The 25,243-nt window shown below is 38.7% G+C and overlaps 1 protein-coding gene across 2 annotated transcripts in view; it reads left to right on the top strand.

Annotated features, from left to right (window-relative positions):
• ADGRB3 (adhesion G protein-coupled receptor B3) overlaps positions 1-25,243 on the top strand; it is a 798,133-nt gene that overhangs the window by 319,954 nt on the left and 452,936 nt on the right. For both annotated transcript variants that reach the window (XM_027093283.1, XM_027093293.1), the window contains 3 exons: positions 1,502-1,666; positions 23,167-23,331; positions 23,809-23,973. In XM_027093283.1, coding sequence (XP_026949084.1) covers positions 1,502-1,666; positions 23,167-23,331; positions 23,809-23,973 — 495 coding nt within the window. The remainder of the gene's footprint in view (positions 1-1,501; positions 1,667-23,166; positions 23,332-23,808; positions 23,974-25,243) is intronic.

The raw sequence follows: 25,243 nt of genomic DNA, 5'->3' as shown, positions 1-25,243 counted from the left end.
CTTAATTTCTCTCACTTTTTCTGTATAATATTTTTGAAATATACTTTCCAGCAAGTTTCACAGAATCTTAAAGAATTTTTCATTGGATATTACCTAAATTTGTCTAATTTTTCCAATATTTGAACATATTTTCACAAGTTGGGCAACTAAATAGTATAAATAGAAGAGAACGGGCTGCCTCATAATTAAGGATGTCATATCTTTGTTTTTAAAGTAACAACTTGGTCAGCAGATAATGTACAAAATATTCTAGATGTACTATATTTATTGGCATGTGTCCTCTGACACTTCTGCTTACCCCGACCAATGTTGAGGAGAAAATGAACATGTTTGTCATGTTTTGTGATAAATTTCTACTCCCCCTACTCATGTCAGTGGGTGTTATATCAAACATCTGCTGAGGAACTTTTAAGAGTAAGGCAGAGGTTCAGCATCAAGACAGGAATTTTGAATTGAAAAGGACATTTTGCCTGGCTTCTTTTGATTTGTACTGTCCATGGAGTGCTACTGCTTACCGTCCCAAATGTTAAGAATTGGGATGGGATTGGTGATTTGACAGTGCAAGAAAGTGACCTAAACTTTGAACCCTAATGGACTTTCTGCAAAAGATGTCAACATTTATTTGCAGCAGTTATTATGGAGGAACACAAATTATGTTAGTATTTCCGATCAAGGGTGAATTCATCGTAATGGTGTATTTGAAGTACTGGTGTACTGATAGTTATATGAGACATAAATTAATTAGATCATATGTTTTTTTCTAGAATTTTTATTAATTAGGAGGATTTCCAGCGTTATCCAGTTACTGGAAGAGGACAGATATCTTCTGTTTTTCTGGCTATTAGAAAGAGGTCTTCATATTTGCCCCCTCGTTTTTAAACTGGGGAGAGAGGAGGCTCTTATGCAAGTAGATAGAGTTCTTGAAATTTCCCTCTTATTCAAAAGACAGTGACTTTAAACACCCACATTTTTTAAATGGCAAAAATACGTTTTCTAAAATGTGAGGTCAAAAAGCTGTTTAAAATATGTACCATCAATTTTCAGATTTTTTTCATTCTCTGACACCATAAAATTTATTAATCCTGAAACTTTGTAAATGTTGGAAGAATTAAATTGACACTTATCTATTTAAATGCAATTTTAACTTCAGAAGATCACTCTAAGAAATTTAGTTGATGTTACTTTTACATAGAAGTAACTCATGACTATTTTACTATGAGGGAGAGAGGTGCACTTCCATTAAAAAAAAAATAATAAAAACATTTAAAGTTTATAACATAAATAATTGTTCAAATACAAAAAGAGGTACATGCAATTTTCCATTAGTTAAATGGTTGCTGACTTAACTTACATTTTGTGACAAATAAGAGTAATTTAATTGAATTTTTAAAATATCTTCATATTTGTCTATTTGATGAGTTTTTTTCTTAATTATAAAGAAAAATAATCTTTGACTTCGCCTCTCTGCTTCTGTTGTTGAAGCTTCTTTGCTTTATTACAGTCCATGGAGTCTGGGAGGAGTGGTCTCCGTGGAGTTTGTGTTCATTCACGTGTGGTCGAGGCCAAAGAACAAGAACACGGTCGTGCACTCCGCCCCAGTATGGGGGAAGGCCGTGTGAAGGACCCGAGACTCATCATAAGCCTTGTAATATCGCTCTCTGCCCAGGTGAGCCTGTTCTGGATTTGGGGAACTTGGCATTTATGTCCCGGTGTATGGTCCCTAGGATACCTAGGAGATATTAATAGTACAACCTTCATTCAGTCACACTGGAAAATGTGTCCTTTGCTTATTGATTCTTGCTTAAATAAAATTGGGTACCTTCCTTGATTCTATCATATGTAATTGTGTATAATATTTCCTTGACTAAGTACCAATGAATGCTCACCTTTATTGGATTTCTATAAATAGGTATATTAATGATTCCCACTAAGATTTTATCTCTACTTGGATTTCCCTCCTGGAAAAATTATAAGCCATCCCAAAGACCTGAATTGACTGTTGCATCCACATTGTAACTAGAGAGACCGGTGTGGAGGCAATCCTTCTGATGTTATTCTCTCACACTCACTCAGCTAAGGAGTGGGATGCACCCTTGACCACGTGTGAGCATGATAGACATTTGCTAGGAAATCAGACTTTCTAGATTCACTGCTAGATGCATAAAATGGTTAGATCATAAATGACATACAGTCTTTATGTGATTATGAAGACTGTATAGTCTGTTCTTAGAGTGTATTTATGTTATTTAAAATTTTTTTCCTTCAAAATATTTCAATTCTGTTTTACCCGACTTTGCTAATTCCACCCATTACTCCAGAGAGAAGTCTTCATAATGCTATTATTTAGGTTGCTGAAACATTCACACATAAAACAGATACCTACAAAATGAAAAAGACTGATCTCCACCTTGAAGGGGCTTGCAATTTATGAGAGAAAATAAAAACAAACAAATGATAGAATCTCCCCAGGAAAAGCAAAGGCACTTCTAGAGGAAGACACAGACAGGAGTGGCAAGTGGCAGAGGCTAACAAAAATGACAATGGGACCATTATAAATAAGCATCATCTTCTCTTTGGGAGAGTTTCTCACCTGTCCATGCAGTCACGTGTTCTACATGCAAGCAACAGAGCTGGGATGCCAGTAGTGAGCTCCAGACACATTATTCAACTCACACTGAGTCCCATTTGCCCTCTAAATTCCCCAAGTTAATATCCTATATTATAAGGCAGTAATTCAAAGTTCTTCTGGAAATTTTAAGAATCTAAAACATCTGAAGACTGAAAAACATCCAAAAATGTAGAGAAGTAACAGTCATCTAACAAGCTTAATTGTTCTCTTTTACTGGCTTGCAACACTTAGGAATATACATGTAAATATGTAGTAGTTATATTGAGTAATATCATCACTTTTAGAATGTTATGAATTCTACAAATAGTGAATAAACTCATATGATTCAGTATTCAGGTATTATGAATATTGGGGAGTCAATAATCATGATTCCTTATTTGCAAATCACTCCCAGAAAGTCTATTTATGATCTGTCTTATTTCTATCTCTCTGTAAACATACAGATAGGCACACAGACACACACATATATATTTATGCTCTGCCTTTTTTCCAAAGATTTGAGTAAATTTATACAAATTTTAGAATTTTTTTTTAACTGCTGAGCTGTGATATTTATGGGGAGTCAGAGCTCACTCTTATTTTTCTGTGGAGTGTGAAAAAATAGATAACACTGGGAAATAAAAAATTATAGCTAACTATAGACTCTCTTTTAATATATTAGTTTCTAATTAATTATTTTACCTCAGTTGATCCCCATAAGTACAAAGATAAAATGGCACTGATCAGTAAAATGTTATCAAACAGGTTTTTCATAGTCCACTTTCCATAAATTTTCTCTAGCAGGAAAAAGCTTGGACGAGTACACAGAGATGCTGAGTTGTTACAATTTAGATAAGAAAATTCACTTTTCTAAGTTGATGTAGTTTTTGCTTTATCACTCAAGTAGTAACCATGTGTGTTTTACCTGTATTATACCATCACTGGAGCCACTCTAAGACCCTTAAATTTTGTTGGCTTTCTTTTGTTAGGTCTTTAATTTTGGGGAGTTATGATTATACTAATTGTAAATCTGGCCTAGCTCATATTTTCTCATAAAGTGAGCATTATGGATCTATCTTGAATACTTAATAAATGTGTTGTTTCTGACTTCTGTTATTTCCATTCTTGGATTTAGTTACATCATAAAGGATAAAATTCTTACCATATTTTATCCCAATTTCCTTACTATCTGAAAGGGAATTCTTATAGTTATGATTTTAAAAATATATATTTTTATACTCTGCTCAACATTTTGGCATTATGTTTTTAAATTATATAAGATATGTTTGGTACAAATTCTTCCTAGATATTAGAAGAATTAGAACTAATTTCTTATAGCTAATCTCAGGCACCTTCACTGAATATAAAGCATTATTAAGTATCAACTAGATGTAAGACACTACTGAGAAGAATATATAGTCCTTGATCTCAAGAAATTTGTAATATCTTCTGAGGATTTAGAAATAAGCATGTGCAAAATTGAATGCAATTCTGAAAAACACATACAAACACTCTAGTCTCAATGAGAGATGGTAATTTGAATATTAAGTGGTTTCAACCTCCTTTTCTTGTAGCCATCCTACCTGAGATCCCTAAGACAACCTCTTAAGGGAAAACCTTTAATGGGAAAAGTGTCAGTGATGAAGAAGTGGGCCAAGACCCACACTTGGTTTTCTTTGGTTAGGCTGATTGAGAAGTGAAGAACAGAAGAGAGCAGAGGAAACATTCAGAACAACAAACTGGGTCTCTGCTCACCACCTTTGCAAGATTTGACCATGCAGGTTGTGGTCATGGGCAGTGACGTTTTAATGTGGGATCATGTTAGAGCAGCGTCCCAGCTTCCTGCTTTTAGGAAGCACATATCACCCCCATAATGAAGTGGATACTGTGTAGGGATGATGAATATTGCTCACATCAAATAATGAAATGGTTCTATTTATGCAAATTTTGATGTCTACTGCTAAGTAGATGGCATCCAATTTTTTTTCTTACATCTTTATTGGAGTATAATTGCTTTACAATGGTGTGTTAGTTTCTGCTTTATAACAAAGTGAATCAGTTATACATATACATATGTTCCCATATGTCTTCCCTCTTGCATCTCCCTCCCTCCCACCCTCCCTATCCCACCCCTCCAGGAGGTCACAAAGCACTGAGCTGATCTCCCTGTGCTATGCGGCTGCTTCCCACTAGCTATCTACCTTACGTTTGGTAGTGTATATATGTCCATGCCTCTCTCTCGCTTTGTCACAGCTTACCCTTCCCCCTCCCCATATCCTCAAGTCCATTCTCTAGTAGGTCTGTGTCTTTATTCCTGTCTTACCCCCAGGTTGTTCATGACATTTTAGTTTTCTTAAATTCCATATATATGTGTTAGCATATGGTATTTGTCTTTCTCTTTCTGACTTACTTCACTCTGTATGACAGACTCTAGGTCTATCCACCTCATTACAAATAGCTCAATTTCATTTCTTTTTATGGCTGAGTAATATTCCATTGTATATATGTGCCACATCTTCTTTACTCATTCATCCGATGATGGACACTTAGGTTGTTTCCGTCTCTGGGCTATTGTAAATAGAGCTGCAATGAACATTTTGGTACATGACTCTTTTGGAATTATGGTTTTCTCAGGATATATGCCCAGTAGTGGGATTGCTGGGTCATGTGGTAGTTCTATTTGTAGTTTTTTAAGGAACCTCCATACTGTTCTCCACAGTGGCTGTATCAATTTACATTCCCACCAGCAGTGCAAGAGGGTTCCTTTTTCTCCACACCTGCTCCAGCATTTATTGTTTCTAGATATTTTGATGATGGCCATTCTGACCAGTGTGAGATGATATCTCATTTTAGTTTTGATTTTCATTTCTCTAATGATTAATGATGTTGAGCATTCTTTCATGTGTTTGTTGGCAATCTGTATATTTTCTTTGGAGAAATGTCTATTTAGGTCTTCTGCCCATTTTTGGATTGGGTTATTTGTTTTCTTGTTATTGAGCTACATATAAATTTTGGAGATTAATCCTTTGTCAGTTGCTTCATTTGCAAATATTTTTTTCCATTCTGAGGGTTGTCTTTTGGTCTTGTTTATGGTTTCCTTTGCTGTGCAAAAGCTTTGAAGTTTCACTAATCCCATTTGTGTATTTTTGTTTTTATTTCCATTTCTCTAGGAGGTGGGTCAAAAAGGATCTTGCTGTGATTTATGTCATAGAGTGTTCTGCCTATGTTTTCCTCTAAGAGTTTTATACTTTCTGGCCTTACATTTAGGTCTTTAATCCATTTTGAGCTTATTTTTGTGGATGGTGTTAGGGAGTGTTCTAATCTCATACTTTTACATGTACCTGTCCAGTTTTCCCAGCACCACTTATTGAAGAGGCTGTCATTTCTCCACTGTACATTCCTGCCTCCTTTATCAAAGATAAGGTGACCATATGTGCGTGGGTTTATCTCTGAGCTTTCTATCCTGTTCCATTGATCTATCTTTCTGTTTTTGTGCCAGTACCATAATGTCTTGATTACTGTAGCTTTGTAGTATAGTCTGAAGTCAGGGAGCCTGATTCCTCCAGCTCCGTTTTTCCGTCTCAAGATTGCTTTGGCTATTAGGGTTCTTTTGTGTTTCCATACAAATTCTGAAATTTTTTGTTCTAGTTCTGTGAAAAATGCCAGTGGTAGTTTGATAGGGATTGCATTGAATCTGTAGATTGCTTTGGGTAGTAGACTCATTTTCACAATGTTGATTCTTCCAATCCAAGAACATGGTATGTCTCTCCATCTATTTGTATCATCTTTAATTTCTTTCATCAGTGTCTTATAATTTTCTGCATACAGGTCTTTTGTCTCCTTAGGTAGGTTTATTCCTAGATATTTTATTCTTTTTGTTGCACTGGTAAATGGGAGTGTTTTCTTGATTTCACTTTCATGTTTTTCATTATTAGTGTACAGGAATGCAAGAGATTTCTGTGTGTTAATTTTGTATCCTGATACTTTACAAAATTCATTGATTATCTATAGTAGTTTTCTGGTAGCATCTTTAGGATTCTTTATATATAGTATCATGTCATCTGCAAACAGTGACAGCTTTACTTCTTCTTTTCCGATTTGGCTTCCTGTGATTTCTTTTTCTTCTCTGATTGCTGTGGATAAAACTTCCAAAACTATGTTGAATAAGAGTGGTGAGAGTGGGCAACCTTGTCTTGTTCCTGATCTTAGTGTAAACGCTTTCAGTTTTTCACCATTGAGGACGATGTTGGCTGTGGGTTTGTCATATATGGCCTTTATTATGTTGAGGAAAGTTCCCTCTATGCCTACTTTCTGCAGGGTTTTTATCCTAAATGGGTGTTGAATTTTGTCGAAAGCTTTCTCTGCATCTATTGAGATGATCATATGGTTTTTCTCCTTCAATTTGTTAATATGGTGTATCATGTTGATTGATTTGCATATATTGAAGAATCCTTGCATTCCTGGAATAAACCCCACTTGATCATGGTGTATGATCCATTTAATTTGCTGTTAGATTCTGTTTGCTAGTATTTTGTTGAGGATTTTTGCATCTATGTTCATCAGTGATATTGGCCTGTAGTTTTCTTTCTTTGTGACATCCTTGTCTAGTTTTGGTATCAAGGTGATGGTGGCCTCGTAGAATGTGTTTGGGAGTGTTCCTCCCTCAGCTATATTTTGGAAGAGTTTGAGAAGGATAGGTGTTAGCTTTTCTCTAAATGTTTGATAGAATTCGCCTGTGAAGCCGTCTGGTCCTGGGCTTTTGTTTGTTGGAAGATTTTTAATCACAGTTTCAATTTCAGTGCTTGTGATTGGTCTGTTCATATTTTCTATGTATTCCTGATTCAGTCTTGGCAGGTTGTGCATTTCTAAGAATTTGTCCATTTCTTCCAGATTGTCCATTTCATTGGCCTAGAGTTGCTTGTAGTAATCTCTCATGATCTTTTGTATTTCTGCAGTGTCAGTTGTTACTTCTTTTTCAATTCTAATTCTATTGATTTGAGTCTTCTTCCTTTTTTTCTTGATGAGTCTGGCTAATGGTTTATCAATTTTGTTTATCTTCTCAAAGAATCAGCTTTTAGTTTTATTGATCTTTGCTATCGTTTGCTTCATTTCATTTTCATTTATTTCTGATCTGATTATTTTGATTTCTTTACTTCTGCTATCTTTGGGTATTTTTTGTTCTTCTTTCTCTAATTGCTTGAGGTGCATGGTTAGGTTGTTTATTCAAGATGTTTCCTGTTTCTTAAAGTAGGATTCTATTGCTGTAATCTTCCCTCTTAGAACTTCTTTTGCTGCATCCCATAGATTTTGGTTTGTCGTGTCTCCATTGTCATTTGTTTCCAGGTATTTTTTTATTTCCTCTTTGATTTCTTCAGTGATCACTTCGTTATTACGTAGTGTATTGTTTAGCCTCCATGTGTTTGTATCTTTTACAGATCTTTTCCTGTAATTGATATCTAGTCTCATAGCATTGTGTTCAGAAAAGATACTTGATACAATTTCAATTTTCTTAAATTTACCAAGGCTAGATTTGTGACCCAAGATATGGTCTATCCTGGAGAATGTTCCATGAGCACTAGAGAAAAATGTGTATTCTGTTGTTTTTGGATGGAATATCCTATAAATATCAATTAAGTCCATCTTGTTTAATGTATCATTTAAAGCTTGTGTTTCCTTATTTATTTTCATTTTGGATGATCTGTCCATTGGTGAAAGTGTGTTGTTAAAATCCCCGACTATGAATGTGTTACTGTCAATTTCCCCTTTTATGGCTGTTACTATTTGCCTTATGTATTGAGGTGCTCCTGTGATGGGAGCATAAATATTTACAATTGTTATATTTTCTTCTTGGATCGATCCCTTGATCATTATGTAGTGTCCTTCTTTGTCTCTTCTAATAGTCTTTATTTTAAAGTCTATTTTGTCTGATATGAGAATTGCTACTCCAGCTTTCTTTTAGTTTCCATTTTCATGAAGTATCTTTTTCCATCCCCTTACTTTCAGTCTGTATGTGTCTCTAAGTCTGAAATGGGTCTCTTGTAGACAGCAAATATATGGGTCTTGTTTTTGTATCCATTCAGCCAATCTGTGTTTTTTGGTGGGAGCAGTTAGTCCATTTACATTTAAGGTAATTATTGATATGTATGTTCCTATTCCCATTTTCTTAATTGTTTTGCGTTCATTATTGTAGGTCTTTTCCTTTTCTTGTGTTTCTTGCCTAGAGAAGTTCCTTTAGCAGTTGTTGTAAAGCTGGTTTGGTGGTGCTGAACACTCTCAGCTTTTGTTTGTCTGTAAAGATTGTAATTTCTCCATCAAATCTGAATGAGATCCTTGCTGGGTAGAGTAATCTTGGTTGCAGGTTTTTCTCCTTCATCACATTAAATATGTCCTGCCAGTCCCCTCTGGGTTGCAGAGTTTCTGCTGAAAGATCAGCTGTTAACCTTATGGGGATAACACCCTTGTGTGTTATTTGTTGTTTTTCCCTTGCTGCTTTTAATATGTTTTCTTTGTATTTAATTTTTGACAGTTTGATTAATATGTGTCTTGGTGTATTTTTCCTTGGATTTATCCTGTATGGGCCTCTCTGTGCTTCCTGGACTTGATTAACTATTTCCTTTCCCATATTAGGGACGTTTTCAACTATAATCTCTTCAAATATTTTCTCAGTCCTTTTCTTTTTCTCTTCTTCTTCTGGAACCCCTATGATTCAAATGTTGGTGTGTTTAATGTTGTCCCAGAGGTCTCTGAGACTGCCCTCAGTTCTTTTCATTTTTTTTTTCTTTATACTGCTCCACGGTAGTTATTTCCACTATTTTATCTTCCAGGTCACTTATCCGTTCTTCTGCCTCAGTTATTCTGCTATTGAGCCCATCTAGAGTTTTTTTAATTTTATTTATTGTGTTGTTCATCATTGTTTGTTTCCTCTTTAGTTCTTCTAGGTCCTTGTTAACTGTTTCTTGCATTTTGTCTATTCTAATTCCAAGATTTTGGCTCATCTTTACTATCATTATTCTGAATTCTTTTTCAGGTAGACTGCCTATTTCCTCTTCATTTGTTAAGTCTGGTGGGTTTTTAATCTTGCTCCTTCATCTGCTGTGTGTTTTTCTGTCTTCTCATTTTGCTTATCTTACTGTGTTTGGGGTCTCGTTTTTGCAGGCTACAGGTTCGTAGTTCCCATTGTTTTTGGTGTCTGTCCCCAGTGACTAAGGTTGGTTCAGTGGGTTTTGTAGGCTTCCTGGTGCAGGGGACTAGTGCCTGTGCTCTGGTGGATGAGGCTGGATCTTGTCTTTCTGGTGGGCAGGTCCACGTCTGGTGGTGTGTTTTGGGGTGTCTGTGGACTTATTATGATTTTAGGCAGCCTCTCTGTTAATGGGTGGGGTTGTGTTCCTGTTTTGCTAGTTGCTTGGCATAGGATATTCAGCACTGTAGCTTGCTGGTCTTTGAGTGAAGCTGGGTGCTGGTGTTGAGATGGAGATCTCTGGGAGATTTTTGCCATTTGATATTATGTGGAGCTGGGAGGTCTCTTGTGGACCAGTGTCCTGAAGTTGGCTCTCCCACCTCAGAGGCACAGCACTGACTCCTGGCTGCAGCACCAATAGCCTTTCATTCACAGGGCTCAGAATAAAAGGGAGAAAAAGTAGAAAGAAAGAATTAGTAGAAGTAGAAAGAAAGAAAGAAAGGAAGAAGGAAAGAAAGAAAGGAGGGAGGAAGGGAGGGAGGAAGGAAGGAAGGAGGGATGGAAAGAAAAAAAGAAAGAAAGAAGATAAAGTAAAATAAAATAAAGATAAAATATAATAAAATTATTAAAATAAAAAATAATTATTAAGAAAAAAATAACAGACAGATAGAACCCTGGGACAAATGATGGAAGCAAAGCTATACAGACAAAATCTCACACAGAAGCATACACATACACACTCACAAAAAGAAGAAACGGGGAAAAACTCATAAATCTTGCTCTCAAAGTCCCCCTCCTTAATTTGGGATGATTTGTTGTGTATTCATGTATTCCACAGATACAAGGTACATCAAGTTGATTGTGGAGCTTTAATCCGCTGCTTCTGAGGCTGCTGGGAGAGATTTCCCTTTCTCTTCTTTGTTCGCACAGCTCCCGGGGTTCAGCTTTGGATTTGGCCCCGCCTCTGTGTGTAGGTCGCCGGAGGGCATCTGTTCTTCGCTCAGACAGGACGGGGTTAAAGGGTTCGCTATCGGGGCTCCGGCTCACTCAGGCCGGGGGGAAGGGAGGGGCACGGAGTTTGGGGCGGGCCTGTGGCGGCAGAGGCCAACGTGACGTTGCACCAGCCTTACGCGCCCAGTGCGTTCTCCCGGGGAAGTTGTCCCTGGATCCCGGGAACCTGGCAGTGGCGGGCTGCACAGCCTCCCCAGAAGGGGGGTGTGGATAGTGACCTGTGCTCGCACACAGGCTTCTTGGTGGCAGCAGCAGCAGCCTTAGCATCTCATGTACGTCTCTAGGGTCCGCGCTTTTAGCCGCGGCTCGTGCCCATCTCTGGAGCTATTTAAGCAGCGCTCTTAATCCCTTCTCCTCGTGCACCAGGAAACAAAGAGGGAAGAAAAAGTCACTTGCCTCTTCGGCAGGTCCAGACTTTTTCCCTGACTCCCTCCCGGCCAACCGTGGTGCACTAACCCCCTGCAGGCTGTGTTCATGCTGCCAACCCCAGTCCTCTGCCTGTGCTCTGACCGAAGCCCGAGCCTCAGCTCCCAGCCCCACTTGCCCCGGCAGGGGAGCAGACAAGCCTCTCGGGCTGGTGAGTGCCGGTAGGCACCGATCCTCTGTGCGGGAGTCTCTCTGCTTTGCCCCCCGCACCCTTGTTGCTGTGCTCTCCTCCGCGGCTCCGAAGCTTCCCCCCTCCGCCACCCGCTGTCTCCGCCCGCGAAGGGGCTCCTAGTGTGTGGAAACCTTTCCTCCTTCATGGCTCCCTCCCACTGGTGCAGGTCCCGTCCCTATTCTTTTGTCTCTGATTTTTCTTTTTTCTTTTCCCTACCCAGGTACGTGGGGAGTTTCTTGCCTTTGGGGAGGTCTGAGGTCTTCTGCCAGCGTTCAGGAAGTTTTCTGGAGGAGTTGTTCCACGTGTAGATGTATTTCTGGTGTATCTGTGGGGAGGAAGGTGATCTGCGCGTCTTACTCTTCCACCATCTTCCCGGAAGCCTGCGATGGCATCCTATTTTTATCTGATACTTTCCTTAGTCAATGTCCAACTTTCTCCCAAGTTCTTTAGCGATGAAAGTAAACCACTTACCTGAGATCCATATAAGGAGAGAAGAAAGGAAGGAAAGGGTAGATCTGATCTGATATTTCCTAGTTTGGGTTCCTAGTTACCGACTTGTGTACTGTGTCTGAGAACAGTGATTGGTGTTGGTTGGGGGGAGGGGGGCCAGAGGTATACAGAGCAACGAAAGGATTTCACTGCGATTCATTCACTGGCTCATAAACGTGATGTGACTTCGTTTTCCTCCTCTTCTCATCTGTAGTAATAATTACGTGTGGTACTATGGAAGGATGTGTGTATGTATGTGTGTGTTCAGGGGTCTTTGGGGTATGTTTCTCTTATCACCAAACTCAGAACTTCTGGCAGTCCAACCTATGTTTTCTGTTTTCTCTGAATTTTCATGGCAGTCACTAATTGAGCATCAAGTTCATAATTGATATATTTGAGGACAAGGAAATGCTCTTTTATTTCCTGTTTATCTCTCCATGCATCTTTGTACCTGGTGGTATGCAATAGATGACTATTGATTGGATTTTCTTGACAGGTATGAATTTTTAATACTCATCCAAATTTTTCTAGGACATTTTCTGTGCCTATTTAATAATACATTAATGTGTTATAGGGGAAAGATCTTGGACTTTTGCAAGAGAACACATATTTAAATTTAGATATCATCTTTTCATATCTATGTTGCCCCTCTGATCCTTAGTTTCTTCAGCTGTACAATGAGGACAATATAGTAATACCCTCTTCATGAGAAGACCATGGTAGGTAGCAAACTAGGAAACACTCTCTAATACTAGTATTATTATCATGTCAGTGTCTCCAGTGAGAGTCCATCAGGATGACACTTGCAGTTGAACAAGTTGGGTTTGTCACTCTTGGCAGTGAGGGGAAAGCAACATAGGGAATTGCAGGGCATCTTAGTAAGGGGGTGTTAGGAAAGACTTATCAAGGGTTTGGGCTTGTGTTGGGTGATTTCACAGAAGGTTTAAAAAAGTGGGGCTTTGCTCCAGATTTGATGGTGTCAGGGAAGGGGGACAATGCTATGATTGGGTATCTTAGTAAATTATCTAGAACGAGGGAAGACCAGATGCAGTTGGTGAAGAAGTGAGTCCCTCATCTTAGCTGAGAGAGGAGAATGTTTGGTATATTGTGGGTTCCACGGGGACCTTGTCTTTGTCTATGAAGTGACCTTGTTTTACCTCATTTTTATCACAGTCTCAGAGTGACCTTGTCTGGTTATTAATGTGTTTTCTGATGATTTTAGGTCCAACAGGGGATAACACAGCCTCACTGTGACACCAAGGAAGCAGCCAACAGTACTGAGGTCTGGCTAAGTGTCAGACCTGAACCTGGGTGTCACCTTGGTGGTCATTCCTCCTCCAGGGTGATTTGATCACTTTAGATGCTTCTGTTTTAAATGATTTTGATTTTGATTAATATTCAGCTGGAGAAAACTCACAGACATATGGTATGTTTGCATTTTCTAGGTAGGCCCTCCATTAAAATTATATAATGTATATCCGCAAAATAAAATTGATATTGTCTTTTCCAAAATTAAATTATTTTGGGAAAATGAAAGCTTAAGTTCTTAGTTCAAAGCCTCAAACTCTATGGTAATTTTCTTCGTAGTATTTTACTTCATAGTAATAGTTATTTTTCCCTCTGTCAGTAGCTGAAGACTGAAAGAACCAATGAATTAAGTTTGGCCCTCTTTGTTTCAGTTTTGACAATTCTCTTTCTGATATATATTTATGAAGTAGAGTACAAGTAATATAGAGGATAGGTAGGGATAAATAAGTGAGTGACAGATTGAAGACTGAAATAAAGAACTATTGACAAGTTTTCATTTATATATAGGGCTATGTATAAATGAATATAATTATATGATTCAGTGGTCTGGAGTGCACAAGACATGGATTAAGGTTTAGTCCCAATCCTTAATTTTATTTATTTACTTATTTACTTATGTATTTATGTATTTACTTTCCAATCCTTAATTTTAAATATTTACTTGGGCAACTTCTTCCTCTTTTCTATTCCTCACTTCTTTCATTTTTAAAATAGAGCTGGTATTCATTACCCTTCTATATCATAGGAATGTTATGTGATTAAAAGTAGGTGGAAGAATCTTGAAAACTACAAAACAATATGAAGTCAAGGATCATGATTTATATGGGAATATTACTTTAAAAGCAAGGGATTTGGTGAAGTAAGCTCAGGATATTATGGTAGTTTTTGAGCTTTATTTCTTATGGATAGCCTTCATCAGACACTCAAAGGGATTCTTTGGCTAGGATTGTTCTAGGGAGAAGTAGCTGCGTAAGGGCCCATTTCAGTCTGTGGGGCCGAGCAGTCCTGCATTTGAGAAATTCATTCCTGAGAATCCAGAACCGTTCCAGACAGATCCCATTAGGTTGTAGTTACCAGATATATTTTCAGACTCATAGACTCTAAGGAGAAGGAAAGAACCACCCAACGATAGGTCCGGAGGAACACAGCTGGAACCTAACATCTGTTACCTAGAGCAAGAGGCTTTGGTCTCCTGTGGTTCTAGTATTTTGATCCTTCAGCATTTGTGAGAGGGTGACCTCCCCACAGTCCCTCTGCAGGGAGCGTTCCTGTGAGGACAGAGAGGAAACATCCTGAGCCTTTGCCCTACCCTGGTTCAGAGGTCCCTGATTGTCTCAAAATGAGGATGTTATAATTTAAAACACAAATGCTGGCTCGTTAACCTGGTCTTTAATTAAAATTTGCATTTCATCATCTTAACCTTCTAGTCTATTATGTGGCAATTGTATTCATTTTGTGTCATTTCAGATTTTCAGCATTATTCTGGTGATCTTTCAGTGCTTAGCTTATGAGAGTTTTAAAAATTTGTGTCTTTCTTAATCCTGGCTTGCTCTCTTTTACTATGTAATATTTTTCTCATTTAAACTTTGTCTTAATTTACTTACCAACCTTTCTTTTTTTAATCTTCTTAGCCCTTACCACGATAGATTGCCTCTATTCTTAATTCTAATTTTTAAACATGATATTTCATTTTGATTTTCCTCTTTTGTCATTTATTTTAAAATGGCAAATAGGAAACATAGGTTTTTGCTCTTCAGCATATGGCTCTTCTGCATTTCAGTCTTGTATCCCAGAGGAGTCTTTCCCATCCCCTGGGTAACTCCCAATTCAGTAAAAACCAGAGCCAAATCAGATAGCCTAAATCAGATAGCCTCAAAGGGGCCAGAACTCTTCTCCCCCGATTCCTCCCTACAGGTAACTTCATCAGTCATCAGCAATCAACCCAGAACAATTGTTGAAATGATGGTTTTAGTGTTCAAAATATTCATGACTTCACCTTGTGGTTATTGTTATCCAACCTATACTATAGTGTCACCAGTTATTGGTCAAGATGAGAAAATAGACTGAAACATAGTATTTTCATTAAAATGTATGAAAGTCACAGGGAACTATATTCAATATCCTTGGTTAAACAAGAATGGAAAAGAATATAGAAACAAATATATATATATATATATATGTGTGTGTGTGTGTGTGTGTGTGTGTGTGTGTATAACTGAATCACTTTGCTATACAGAAGAAATTAACACAACATTGTAAATCAACTATAAATTTTTTTTTAAAATAAAATACGATAAAATGTATCATAGGAATTGCTCCCTGCACATCGGAGACAGGATTTTCTTCCTGGTGAACACAATTGCAGAAGGAAGTTTCTTTAACACAGAAAACCCCAGGAATCTAATGTTTTAGCCATTGCAATTTTAATTCTTCTGGGTCCAGAAAGTCTGGTCATGTGTCACATTGCTGTAAAAAAACTTTGTGTCCCCAGAGTGACACTGTTGTGTAAGGAAGCACGTTACGTGAAGGTAGGACTGGCTGATCTCAGCATCCTCCCAGCTTCAAAATACAGCCTCGCATTCTCTATTCTTAGTCACCTTTTGTGGGATGGTTCGTTAAGAAATAGGCATTTGGAGTTTTTAAATTGAAAAATAGCACTGGAAAAATCCAAATGCAAATGCTTATGATGGAAATGAAAAGAAAGTAAAAAGCCTAAGACAGTTCTGATTCTTAACCTGTCTGCCTATCATGGAAGAAATTATGTCCTCTAATGCAATGTTTACCAAATGGTGTCCCATGAAAAGGAAAAAAAAGGGAAAGAGGGGAGGGAGGATTTATTTTTAAATAAATTTGGGAGATACAGCTTTAAACAAAGTCTATTCAGAGTAAGACTCCCTGCATTAGGTCTATAACGGCATCACAAATTCAACACGTTCCAAATAGACATTCTTATTTCAGGACTATGTACCCGCGGACCTGTTTGAAACCTACTCTAACCCAGTTCAGTAAAAGGTTCTACCATTTACCCATGTCTGGCCTACACTCTAGTCCCCAACGTCTCCCATACCCATTCTTGTCTCTGTGCAATCCAATCTACACACAACCGCAAAATGAAGGGTTAAAATGTCACATCTCTTCCCTACTTTAAAGTCCTCTCGTGGTGCCTCACCTTGTTGGCCCCATGCCTGCCGGGCCCTCCAGGATCGGACTTCTGCTCACCCTCCAAACCCACCTCCTGCCGCGTCCCCCTCTTCATGAGCCCCACGAGCCCCAGGCTTGTCTCTGTCCCTGAATACACAAAGCTTTCTAGACCTCAAGACCTCACTTGGGTAGAGCCTTCCACAGAGCCTTATGTTTCTGGCTTCTTCTAGTGTTGGGGACTAAGCTCTCCTGTGGTCACACTGCTTTCAGAACACTTCCAGCTGTGACTCTCTTGTTCACTCATTTGTTTACTTGTTTATCATCATCTGTCTCCACCACAGCCCCTCAGACTACACGTTCCGGGAGAGCAGAGCTTGGTGGGTCTTTATCTGCACAGTTTCCCCTGAGTCTAACAGAACAAGACCAGTCACAGTGCGGATGCTCTGTGCATCTTTACTCAGGAGTACAGAGGAGCCAGTTTGGGAATGTTTACATTTCCCCAAATCATCGGGAACACTTTTCTGACAAGATGACAAGGTGCTAATTAGCCTTCAGTAGGAACACAGTTCTAGAAAGAAAGCTTTGAGGTGTTTTCAAGCTTGTGGTTTTGCAGTGAGTCTGGAAGGCAGTCGTATCTGGGTGGGTGGTAGGGTGGGGAGGGCCTTGGTGGTCTCTTGCCTCCATACTCACCCAGGTGGAGAGCAAACCTGAACGCAGCTGAAGGAGAAGCATCTTCGGCACCACTCTGGATCCCAGTTAAGCATCAGAGAAAAAGAAAAAAGTCTCTTCATGTCTTGTGTGGTACCTAGACAAGAGGTTATGAAATAGAAATCTTAGGTGTATCATATGATAATTGGTTTTTATTTTTAAATATCTCAACATTTAATCCCTGAACTAGAAAATGCTTAAATGCCCATAACAGAACTCTTAATTTCCACCTCTCAAAAACCTCATTTTTTCCCATTCAGTAAAATGACACTACCATTTCCTGAAAGATCTTTTTTTATTTGTTTTGGTTTAGGTGATTTCAGCAATATTGTGATATTGTTTTCTATTTTATTTTTTTTATTGACATATAGTTGGTTTACAGTGTTGTGTTAGTTTCAGGTGTACAGCAAAGTGATTCAATTATATATGCATATATATCTTTTTTTTCCAGATTATTTTCCCTTGTAGGTTATTACAAGATATTGAGTATAGTTCCCGGTGCTATACAGTAGGTCCTTGTTGTTTACCTGTTTTATATATATTAGTGTATATATATTAATCTCAAACTCCTAATTTATCCCTCCCCGCCAGAACATAATTAATGAGTTTTTTTTTTTTAAATTCTAGGATGAGAAACAAACAAAAATCCTAAAATAAAACAACGTTCCACGTTTGGCACTAAAGAAACTCTTTCATGTACATATAAGTCAGTTGTCTAATCTTTTAAATTAAATTCACATTCTCCTCTCTTTCTAACCTCTCAATTTTCCATTTTCACAGTGAAAATGGAACTTTGCCTTACCACACTCTATAACACACTAAAGGAATATTGGGTTTTTGCTCTTTTTAAAAAATATCCAATCAGTTACTTTGTCAAGTCCATTCTTTCATACTGGTGCAGTGAATGTTCAGGAAAAGAAACTTCTAGTTCTCAGTGTAAAATAAAACGTCAAACACATCCACTTGATATATCTTCAATTTCATTGTTATTTATTTCTGTAACTGATTGATAAACAAAACTGTTCATATCTAATATATATGTTTTGTTGATGTTTATGGTGGTGGTGAACCTCAAAAGTTCCCTCAAATGTCTAATTTAACTCATTCTTGAACTTTAGCCAAAACAGAAAATGTGTACTTTGGCAGAAAGGACTGAACTAATATTACAAATGTATGGATTTAAAATGTTAGAAAAATTTTAACAATGGTGATGCAAAGTCTTCTTTCAAAGAAAGACTTCTGAGCAAAACACTTCACAAATATTTTTCCTAATCTCTCTTAGGCAAGGTCTTTCCTCATTCCTCGTCCATAATACAGCCCCCTGCCCAATTATCTTCTCTGATTCCATCTCTGACTCAGTCATTACCACGTGCACATCTTCCTAGCCAGAGACACTAATCCTCTGTTCTTTGCAGTGAGTTTGTAGCTATTACATTCATTAAAAAAAAAAAAAAAAAAAGCTAAAAATTTACCTCAAACCAGAATTCTTAAGGAAAAGAGATATTCTTTTATTCTACTCACTGAGCACTAAACAGATTGGCATCCCTTAATTCATCTTTGTTTATGTGTTGCTTTCTGAATGTTCTCAAAAATTTGAATACCTGTATATTCTTTTGCCAAATAGATGGTACATATGCTGCAGGCATGAATGGGTTTTTTTTAAACCATTCTTCTCAAAAGCAAACTTAATAAATATTATCTTTGAAAAGCAAAATTCTGAAATGAAAAACACATTCATCTTCAAGGCCAACATAGAGAGGAAATGGATAGTTTATATCATCCTCTTGATTCACTAGACTTTTTAGTCTGGCAAATGGATTACATAGCCAATAAGATTGTGTCAGATACTTTTAATAAAGTGAGATGCTAAAATTACATGAATGGGATGATTAAATTGGTATTTTGTGATTTTTCATCTCACAAAGTGTTTATTAAGTACCACTAGACACATATTAAACAGGCTTCTTTTTAACAGCTACCAGCAAGACCTGAAATTAGGTTGAAAGTACTCACTCCTATTCTGCCAGACTTTCTCGTTTAGGTGGGTTTTCACAGCAGCATTAGTTTATGTTGGAACTTTGGATTTATGGTGAACTCTCTTTCGCTGTAATGAAATCAACCAAGAGCCATGGAATGATATTGGAAAAAGTAGAGCGTCATATCCTGGTGCATTTATAACACTTACATGCTAGTTTATGCCTTCTAAATTAGGTAAATATTTTTGCCTGATTCCTTTGTTCCCTTGTAGTTTGTGGCCTGTGGGATTATACCTTCATGAATGCTGTCTCCTTTATCTAAATTATCCAAATCATAATTACCCCCCAAGTAGGTGTGATCTGTTCTCTGAAAGTCTTCACTGCTGTCTTAAGATGTATTGCTCTTAATTTTTCATTTACTTATTTGTATGTGTAGAGTACTTCTTTTACTGTTATCCTATGTTTGAGGTTGGAATTCAAATTCTTGTATTTCTTGTTAACACCTACCACAGAGTCTGATGACTAAGAGATTCTTAACAGTCATTCGAATGAGTGAATAAATAAATGCATCTCAATTTGAACTTCCAAAGACAAATTCAACCATCTATATTCCATTCTGGTCACCAGACACCTGGACATCGTTTTGGTCCTCTCTCCACTCACAGTCCTTCCCGTGTGGCCCTCAATGGCTTCTTTTTTTTTTTTCTTTTTTTTCTTCTTTTTCTTGGTTTTCTTCTTTTTTCCAATGGCTTCTTAATGATCTGTGAAAAATAGGCAAAATCCATAACACAGTTGACCAACAGTTTGCAAAATCTGACCTCTATCTTCTTCCCAAACTCCTCTGTGTAGGTATTCACCTGGCTCTCTGGATGCTGTTCACAATGCCCTCCATTCAGTCCTGCCCAGGATCTTTGTGTATCTTCAGGGAACATGCCCTTTCCCTAGGGATTTCCTATTATCCTTCAAGCATACTTGAAACCTCACTTTGTCCGGGAAGACTCCCCAGGCTCTGTAAACTCTTATCTCACAGTTTCTTGAAATCATCCTTTGCAGCAACGCTATAGAATTAATTTATTTAGCATGGAATTAATTAGTTAACTCATTCTAGGGGTTCCTTTTCTAAAATATGAGCTCTGTGAGTTACTGGTCATTATTTATTGTATTAATTGCTTGCTGTACCCATCTCCAAGATCAAGGTCTTGGCTTGTTGAGTGGTCAATAAAAAGAGATACCAGACACATAAAGTAAATAGAAGTGCAGAATCAGGTAATAGTTGTTTGGGGGTTAATAAAATCTAACTGCATTCATTTAGAGTCTCTTGGTCGGGACTCATCTTCAAGGTTAGTTTTACCTTGTACAGGCACCTCAGAGATATCGCAGGTCCAGTCCCAGATCACCTCAATAAAGTGAATATCACAGTAAAGTGAGTCACACTAATTTTCGGTTTCTCAGTACATAGAACAATTCTGTTTACATTAGACTGTAGTCTCTTAAGAGTGCAATAACATTGTGTCTTTCATACAACGTACAAACCTTAACTTTAAAATATGTTATTGCTAAAGCATGCTAACCATCATCTGAGTCTTCAGCAAGTTGTAATCTTTTTGCTGGTGGAGCGTTTTCTTCCATGCTGGTGGCTGCTTACTGGTCTTGGTGATGGCTGCTGAAGGTTGGGGCAGCTGGGGCAGTTTCTAAAATAAGCCCACAGTGACGTTTCCCACATGGATTGATTCTTTCTTTCACGAACGATTTCTCTGTAGCATGCAGTGCCATTTGATAGCATTTTACCCATAGCAGAACTACTTTCAAAATTGGAGTCAGTCCTCTCAAATGTGTGTGCTGCTTTATCAACTAAGTTTATGTCATATTCTAAATCTTTTGCTGTCATTTCAACAGTCTTCACAGCATCTTCACCAGGAGTGGATTCCATCTCAAGAATCCACTTTCTCTGCTCGTCCATAAGAAGCAACTCCTCATCCATTCAAGTTTTGTCATGAGATTGCAGCAATCCAGTCACATTTTCAGGCTCCGCTTGTTCTTTTTTTTTCATGTTCCTTTATTATTTTTTTAATGTTACTTTTTTTAAAAAAAAAATATTTATTTATTTAGGCTGTAACGGGTCTTAGTTTTGGCATGTGGGATCTTTAGTTGTGGCATGTGAACTCTTAGTTGTGGCATGCATGCAGGATCTAGTTCCCCAATTAGGGATCAAGCCCCGGCCTCCTGCATTGGGAGCACAGAGTCTTACCCACTGGACTGCCAGGGAAGTCCCGATGTTCCCTTACTTTTATTTTTACTTATTTTTTAACATTTTATTTTGTACTGGAGTATAGTTGATTAACAATGTTGTGTTAGTTTCAGGTGTACAACAAAGTGATTCAGTTATGCATATATGTGTATCTATTCTTTTTCAAATTATTTTCCCATGTAGGTTGTTACACAATATTAAGAAGAGTTCCCCAAGCTTCACTTCTAATTCTAGTTTTCTTGCTATACCCACCACATCTGCAGTCAATTCCTTCACTGAAGTATTAATCCCAGCAAAGTCATCCATGAGGGCTGGAATCAGTTTCTTCTAAATTTCTGTTAATATTGCTATTTGAACCTCTTCCCACGAATCATGAATGTTCTTAATGACATCTACAATGCTGAATCCTTTCCAGAAGGTTTACTATTGACTTTGTCCAGGTCCATCAGAGGAATCACTATCTATGGTGGCTGTAGCCTTACAAAATCTATTCGGTACGCGGGCCTCTCACTGTTGTGGCCTCTCCCATTGTGGAGCACAGGCTCCGGACGCGCAGGCTCAGCAGCCATGGCTCACGGGCCCAGCCGCTCCGCGGCATGTGGGATTTTCCCGGACTGGAGCACGAACCCGCGTCCCCTGCATCGGCAGGCGGACTCTCAACCACTGTGCTACCAGGGAAGCCCCAAAATGTATTTCTTAATAAGACTTGAAAGTCAAAATGACTAGCAGGCATGAAAAACAACATTAATCTCATTGCCCATCTCCATCAGCGCTCTTGGGGGACCAGGTACATTGTTGATGAACAGTTATATTTTGAAAGGAATCTTTTTTTTCTGAGCAGTAGGTCTCAGCAGAGGGCTTAAAATATTGAGTAAACCATGTTGTACACAGATGTGCGTTATGCCTGCTTCTTTGTTGTTCCATTTATAAAGCAGAGGCAAAGGAGATTCAGCATAATGTTAAAGGCCCTTAGATTTTCAGATGATAAATGAGCATTGGCTTCAACTTAAAGTCACCAGTTGCATTAACCCCTAAAAGGAGAGTCAGCCTGTCCTTTGAAGCTTTGAAGCCAGGCATTGACTTCTCTCTAGCTATGAAAGTCCTATAGGTGGCGTCCTTTTCCAATAGAAGGCTGTTTTGTCTGCACTGAAAATCTGTTGTTTAGAGTAACCACCTTCATGAATTATCTTACCACTACATTTTCTTCATATTAGCAATAACGCTGTTTCACTTTCTTCATTCGTGTGTTCATTGGAGCAGCGCTTTTAATTTCCTTCAGGAACTTGTCCTTTGCTTTCACAACTTGGCTGCCTGTTTGGCACAAGAAACCCAGCTTTGGGGCTATCTCAGCTTTCAACATGCCTTCCTCGCTAAAGCTTAACCATTTCTGGTTTTTGATTTAAAGTGAGAGACGCGTGACTCTTCATTTCCCATGAACGCTTAGAAGCCATCGTACGGTTATTAATTGGCCTCATTTCCTTATTGTTGTGTCAGGGAGGCCTGAGGAGAGGGAAAGAGATGGGAGAACAGCCAGTGGGTGGGGCAGTCAGAACACACACAGCATTTCTCTCTTAAGTTCCCTGTCTCGTACGTGTCTGGTTCCCCAAGGCAATGACAGTATTAACATCAAAGGTCACTGATCACAGATCACCGTAACAAATATAATAAGCAAGAAAAAGTTCGAGTTATTGCCAGAATTACCAAAGTGTGACGCAAAACTCAAAGTGAACAAATGCTGTTGGGAAATGACACCTGTAGGCTTGCTCCAGGCAAGCCACCACAGAACTTCAATTTGTAAAAAATGCATTATCTGTACAGTGCAGTAAAGGCATGAGTGTACTCCGTGTACAGCCTTCTCTCCTAGAAGACCTCCTCACACTGTCTCTGCTTCTGCTTTGGCAGTTGATGGACAGTGGCAGGAGTGGAGCTTCTGGAGCCGATGCTCCGTGACCTGCTCGAATGGGACCCAGCAGAGGAGCCGGCAGTGTACTGCAGCCGCCCACGGGGGCTCCGAATGCAGAGGGCCCTGGGCAGAAAGCAGAGAGTGCTACAACCCCGAGTGCACAGGTGAGGCCTGATGACTGCTTTCGAAGGATGCCTGCCCTTTAGATAATGTGACAGAATCGTGCCAGACGGTCGTGGCATCGTCAGGTAATTATACATTTCTAGTCAATGAAGCCAGTTGTACCAGAGCTCATCCTACTGTATGTTGCATGAATAAAGCCACAAAATTCAACAGATTCTTAAATTAGATGAAATTAATGGGATTAGATGAAATTTTGATTAAATTGATGAAGTCTAGCACGGAGCTCGTGTTCTTTACAAGTAAAGGTCAATGTCCATTTGCAGCTTCTGACAAACTTACAGAAACTTCTGTTCATCACAATGCTCTAGATTTGACCAGCAAGTTAAATATTTGTGTCCATTTTATTCATGGTGGTAGATTAATAAAAATTGAACAAACAGCCATGGGCCTCAGATTTTCGAATCCCTAAAGCAGTGTGCACTGGATGACTGCCACTGACCTTGACGTATTTCTTTCAGCCAATGGTCAGTGGAATCAGTGGGGTCATTGGAGCGGATGCTCCAAGTCCTGTGACGGCGGCTGGGAGAGGCGAATGAGGACCTGCCAGGGTGTGGCGGTGACCGGGCAGCCGTGTGAAGGGACAGGAGAGGAAGTGAGAAGGTGCAGCGAGCAGCGATGTCCTGGTGAGTGAGCTCAGATCGTCCCCAGGGAAACACTTTGGTACCTGGGGAAAAAAAAGGATTGAAAACATTGTCATTGGTTAAAGCCCGTATTTCCTCAATGGAAGTATTGCTAATAATAAGTGGCAATTTACTCCTTTCCATAATGTATGACGTTTTGTCTGTTTATGTGTCATAGACTGTGTCTTCTATACATTTTTAAATTATTTGCTGAAAAATGACATTGAAAAGTGTAATAACACCAAAGTAGGCATACTGAACAATAACAAGGCTAGAAATTTTTGAAATTAGGTTGGGGTACTGTTTTTCTTCACTCTCTTTATGAAATATTTGTTTACTGAGAACACAAAACAAGTTGCCTTAGTTTTTTTTTTTTTTTTGCGGTACGCGGGCCTCTCACTGTTGTGACCTCTCCCGTTGTGGAGCAGAGGCTCCGGACGCGCAGGCTCAGTGGCCATGGCTCACGGGTCCAGCCGCTCCGCGGCATATGGGATCTTCCCAGACCAGGGCACGAACCCGTGTCCCCTGCATCGGCAGGCGGACTCTCAACCACTGCGCCACCAGGGAAGCCCCTGCCTTAGATTATTTTACTAGAAATATAGAGACATCAGTGTGAGGTAGATTGGTAAGGAGGTAAAGAGACGAGGTTGAAACTCAGAAACTTGTAAATTCTGCTGTTAATCCATCCTGATGTGTGACCTTGGACACCCCAGTTACTAGCCCTTGCCCCATTCCCACTGTAAAAGGAAATTCCTGTGAGGAACTCACTTTAAAATAACAGCATCACGCCTTAATTCATAGTGAAAAAATGGAAGTATTGCAACATTGGAGGATTTTACATATGAGCATAGAAAAAAGAGAAGGTCAGAAATTGCCCAGAGTATAAATCATATTATATTATAGGTCATATATTTTAAAAGCTCATTTAGAACAAAGACTCCTTCCTAAGTGTGTGTACATTTCATAAAATACTATTGACACACTCAAGACTCAATAAATAAGTGAAAATTCGGATTTTAGAATGATACCATTGGCAAAATTTTATAAACATGCTGGAAAAGCTAATAGCATGGAATTTAAAAACTTCATAGCTGGGTATAAAGTTCTGAACTTAGAGAATTTGAAGACCCAGTTAGAGCCCTTGTTGCCACTAGTAACTCTTGTGGGCAAGCTCACAGATCCTTGGGCTATCTGGTCCTAGTGGGTGTGGTGACTTCAGCTGTTTGAGATTCCTTTTCAGTTCAGGAAACTATGGATTTCTGTTTCTATGTAA

The sequence above is a fragment of the Aethalodelphis obliquidens genome, unplaced genomic scaffold (assembly GCF_003676395.1).
Source record: "Aethalodelphis obliquidens isolate GAN/ISIS:26980383/991018 unplaced genomic scaffold, ASM367639v1 scaffold3, whole genome shotgun sequence".
In the NCBI taxonomy this organism is placed as follows: Eukaryota; Metazoa; Chordata; class Mammalia; order Artiodactyla; family Delphinidae; genus Aethalodelphis; species Aethalodelphis obliquidens.
This window is presented reverse-complemented; position numbering and strand designations above follow the sequence as displayed.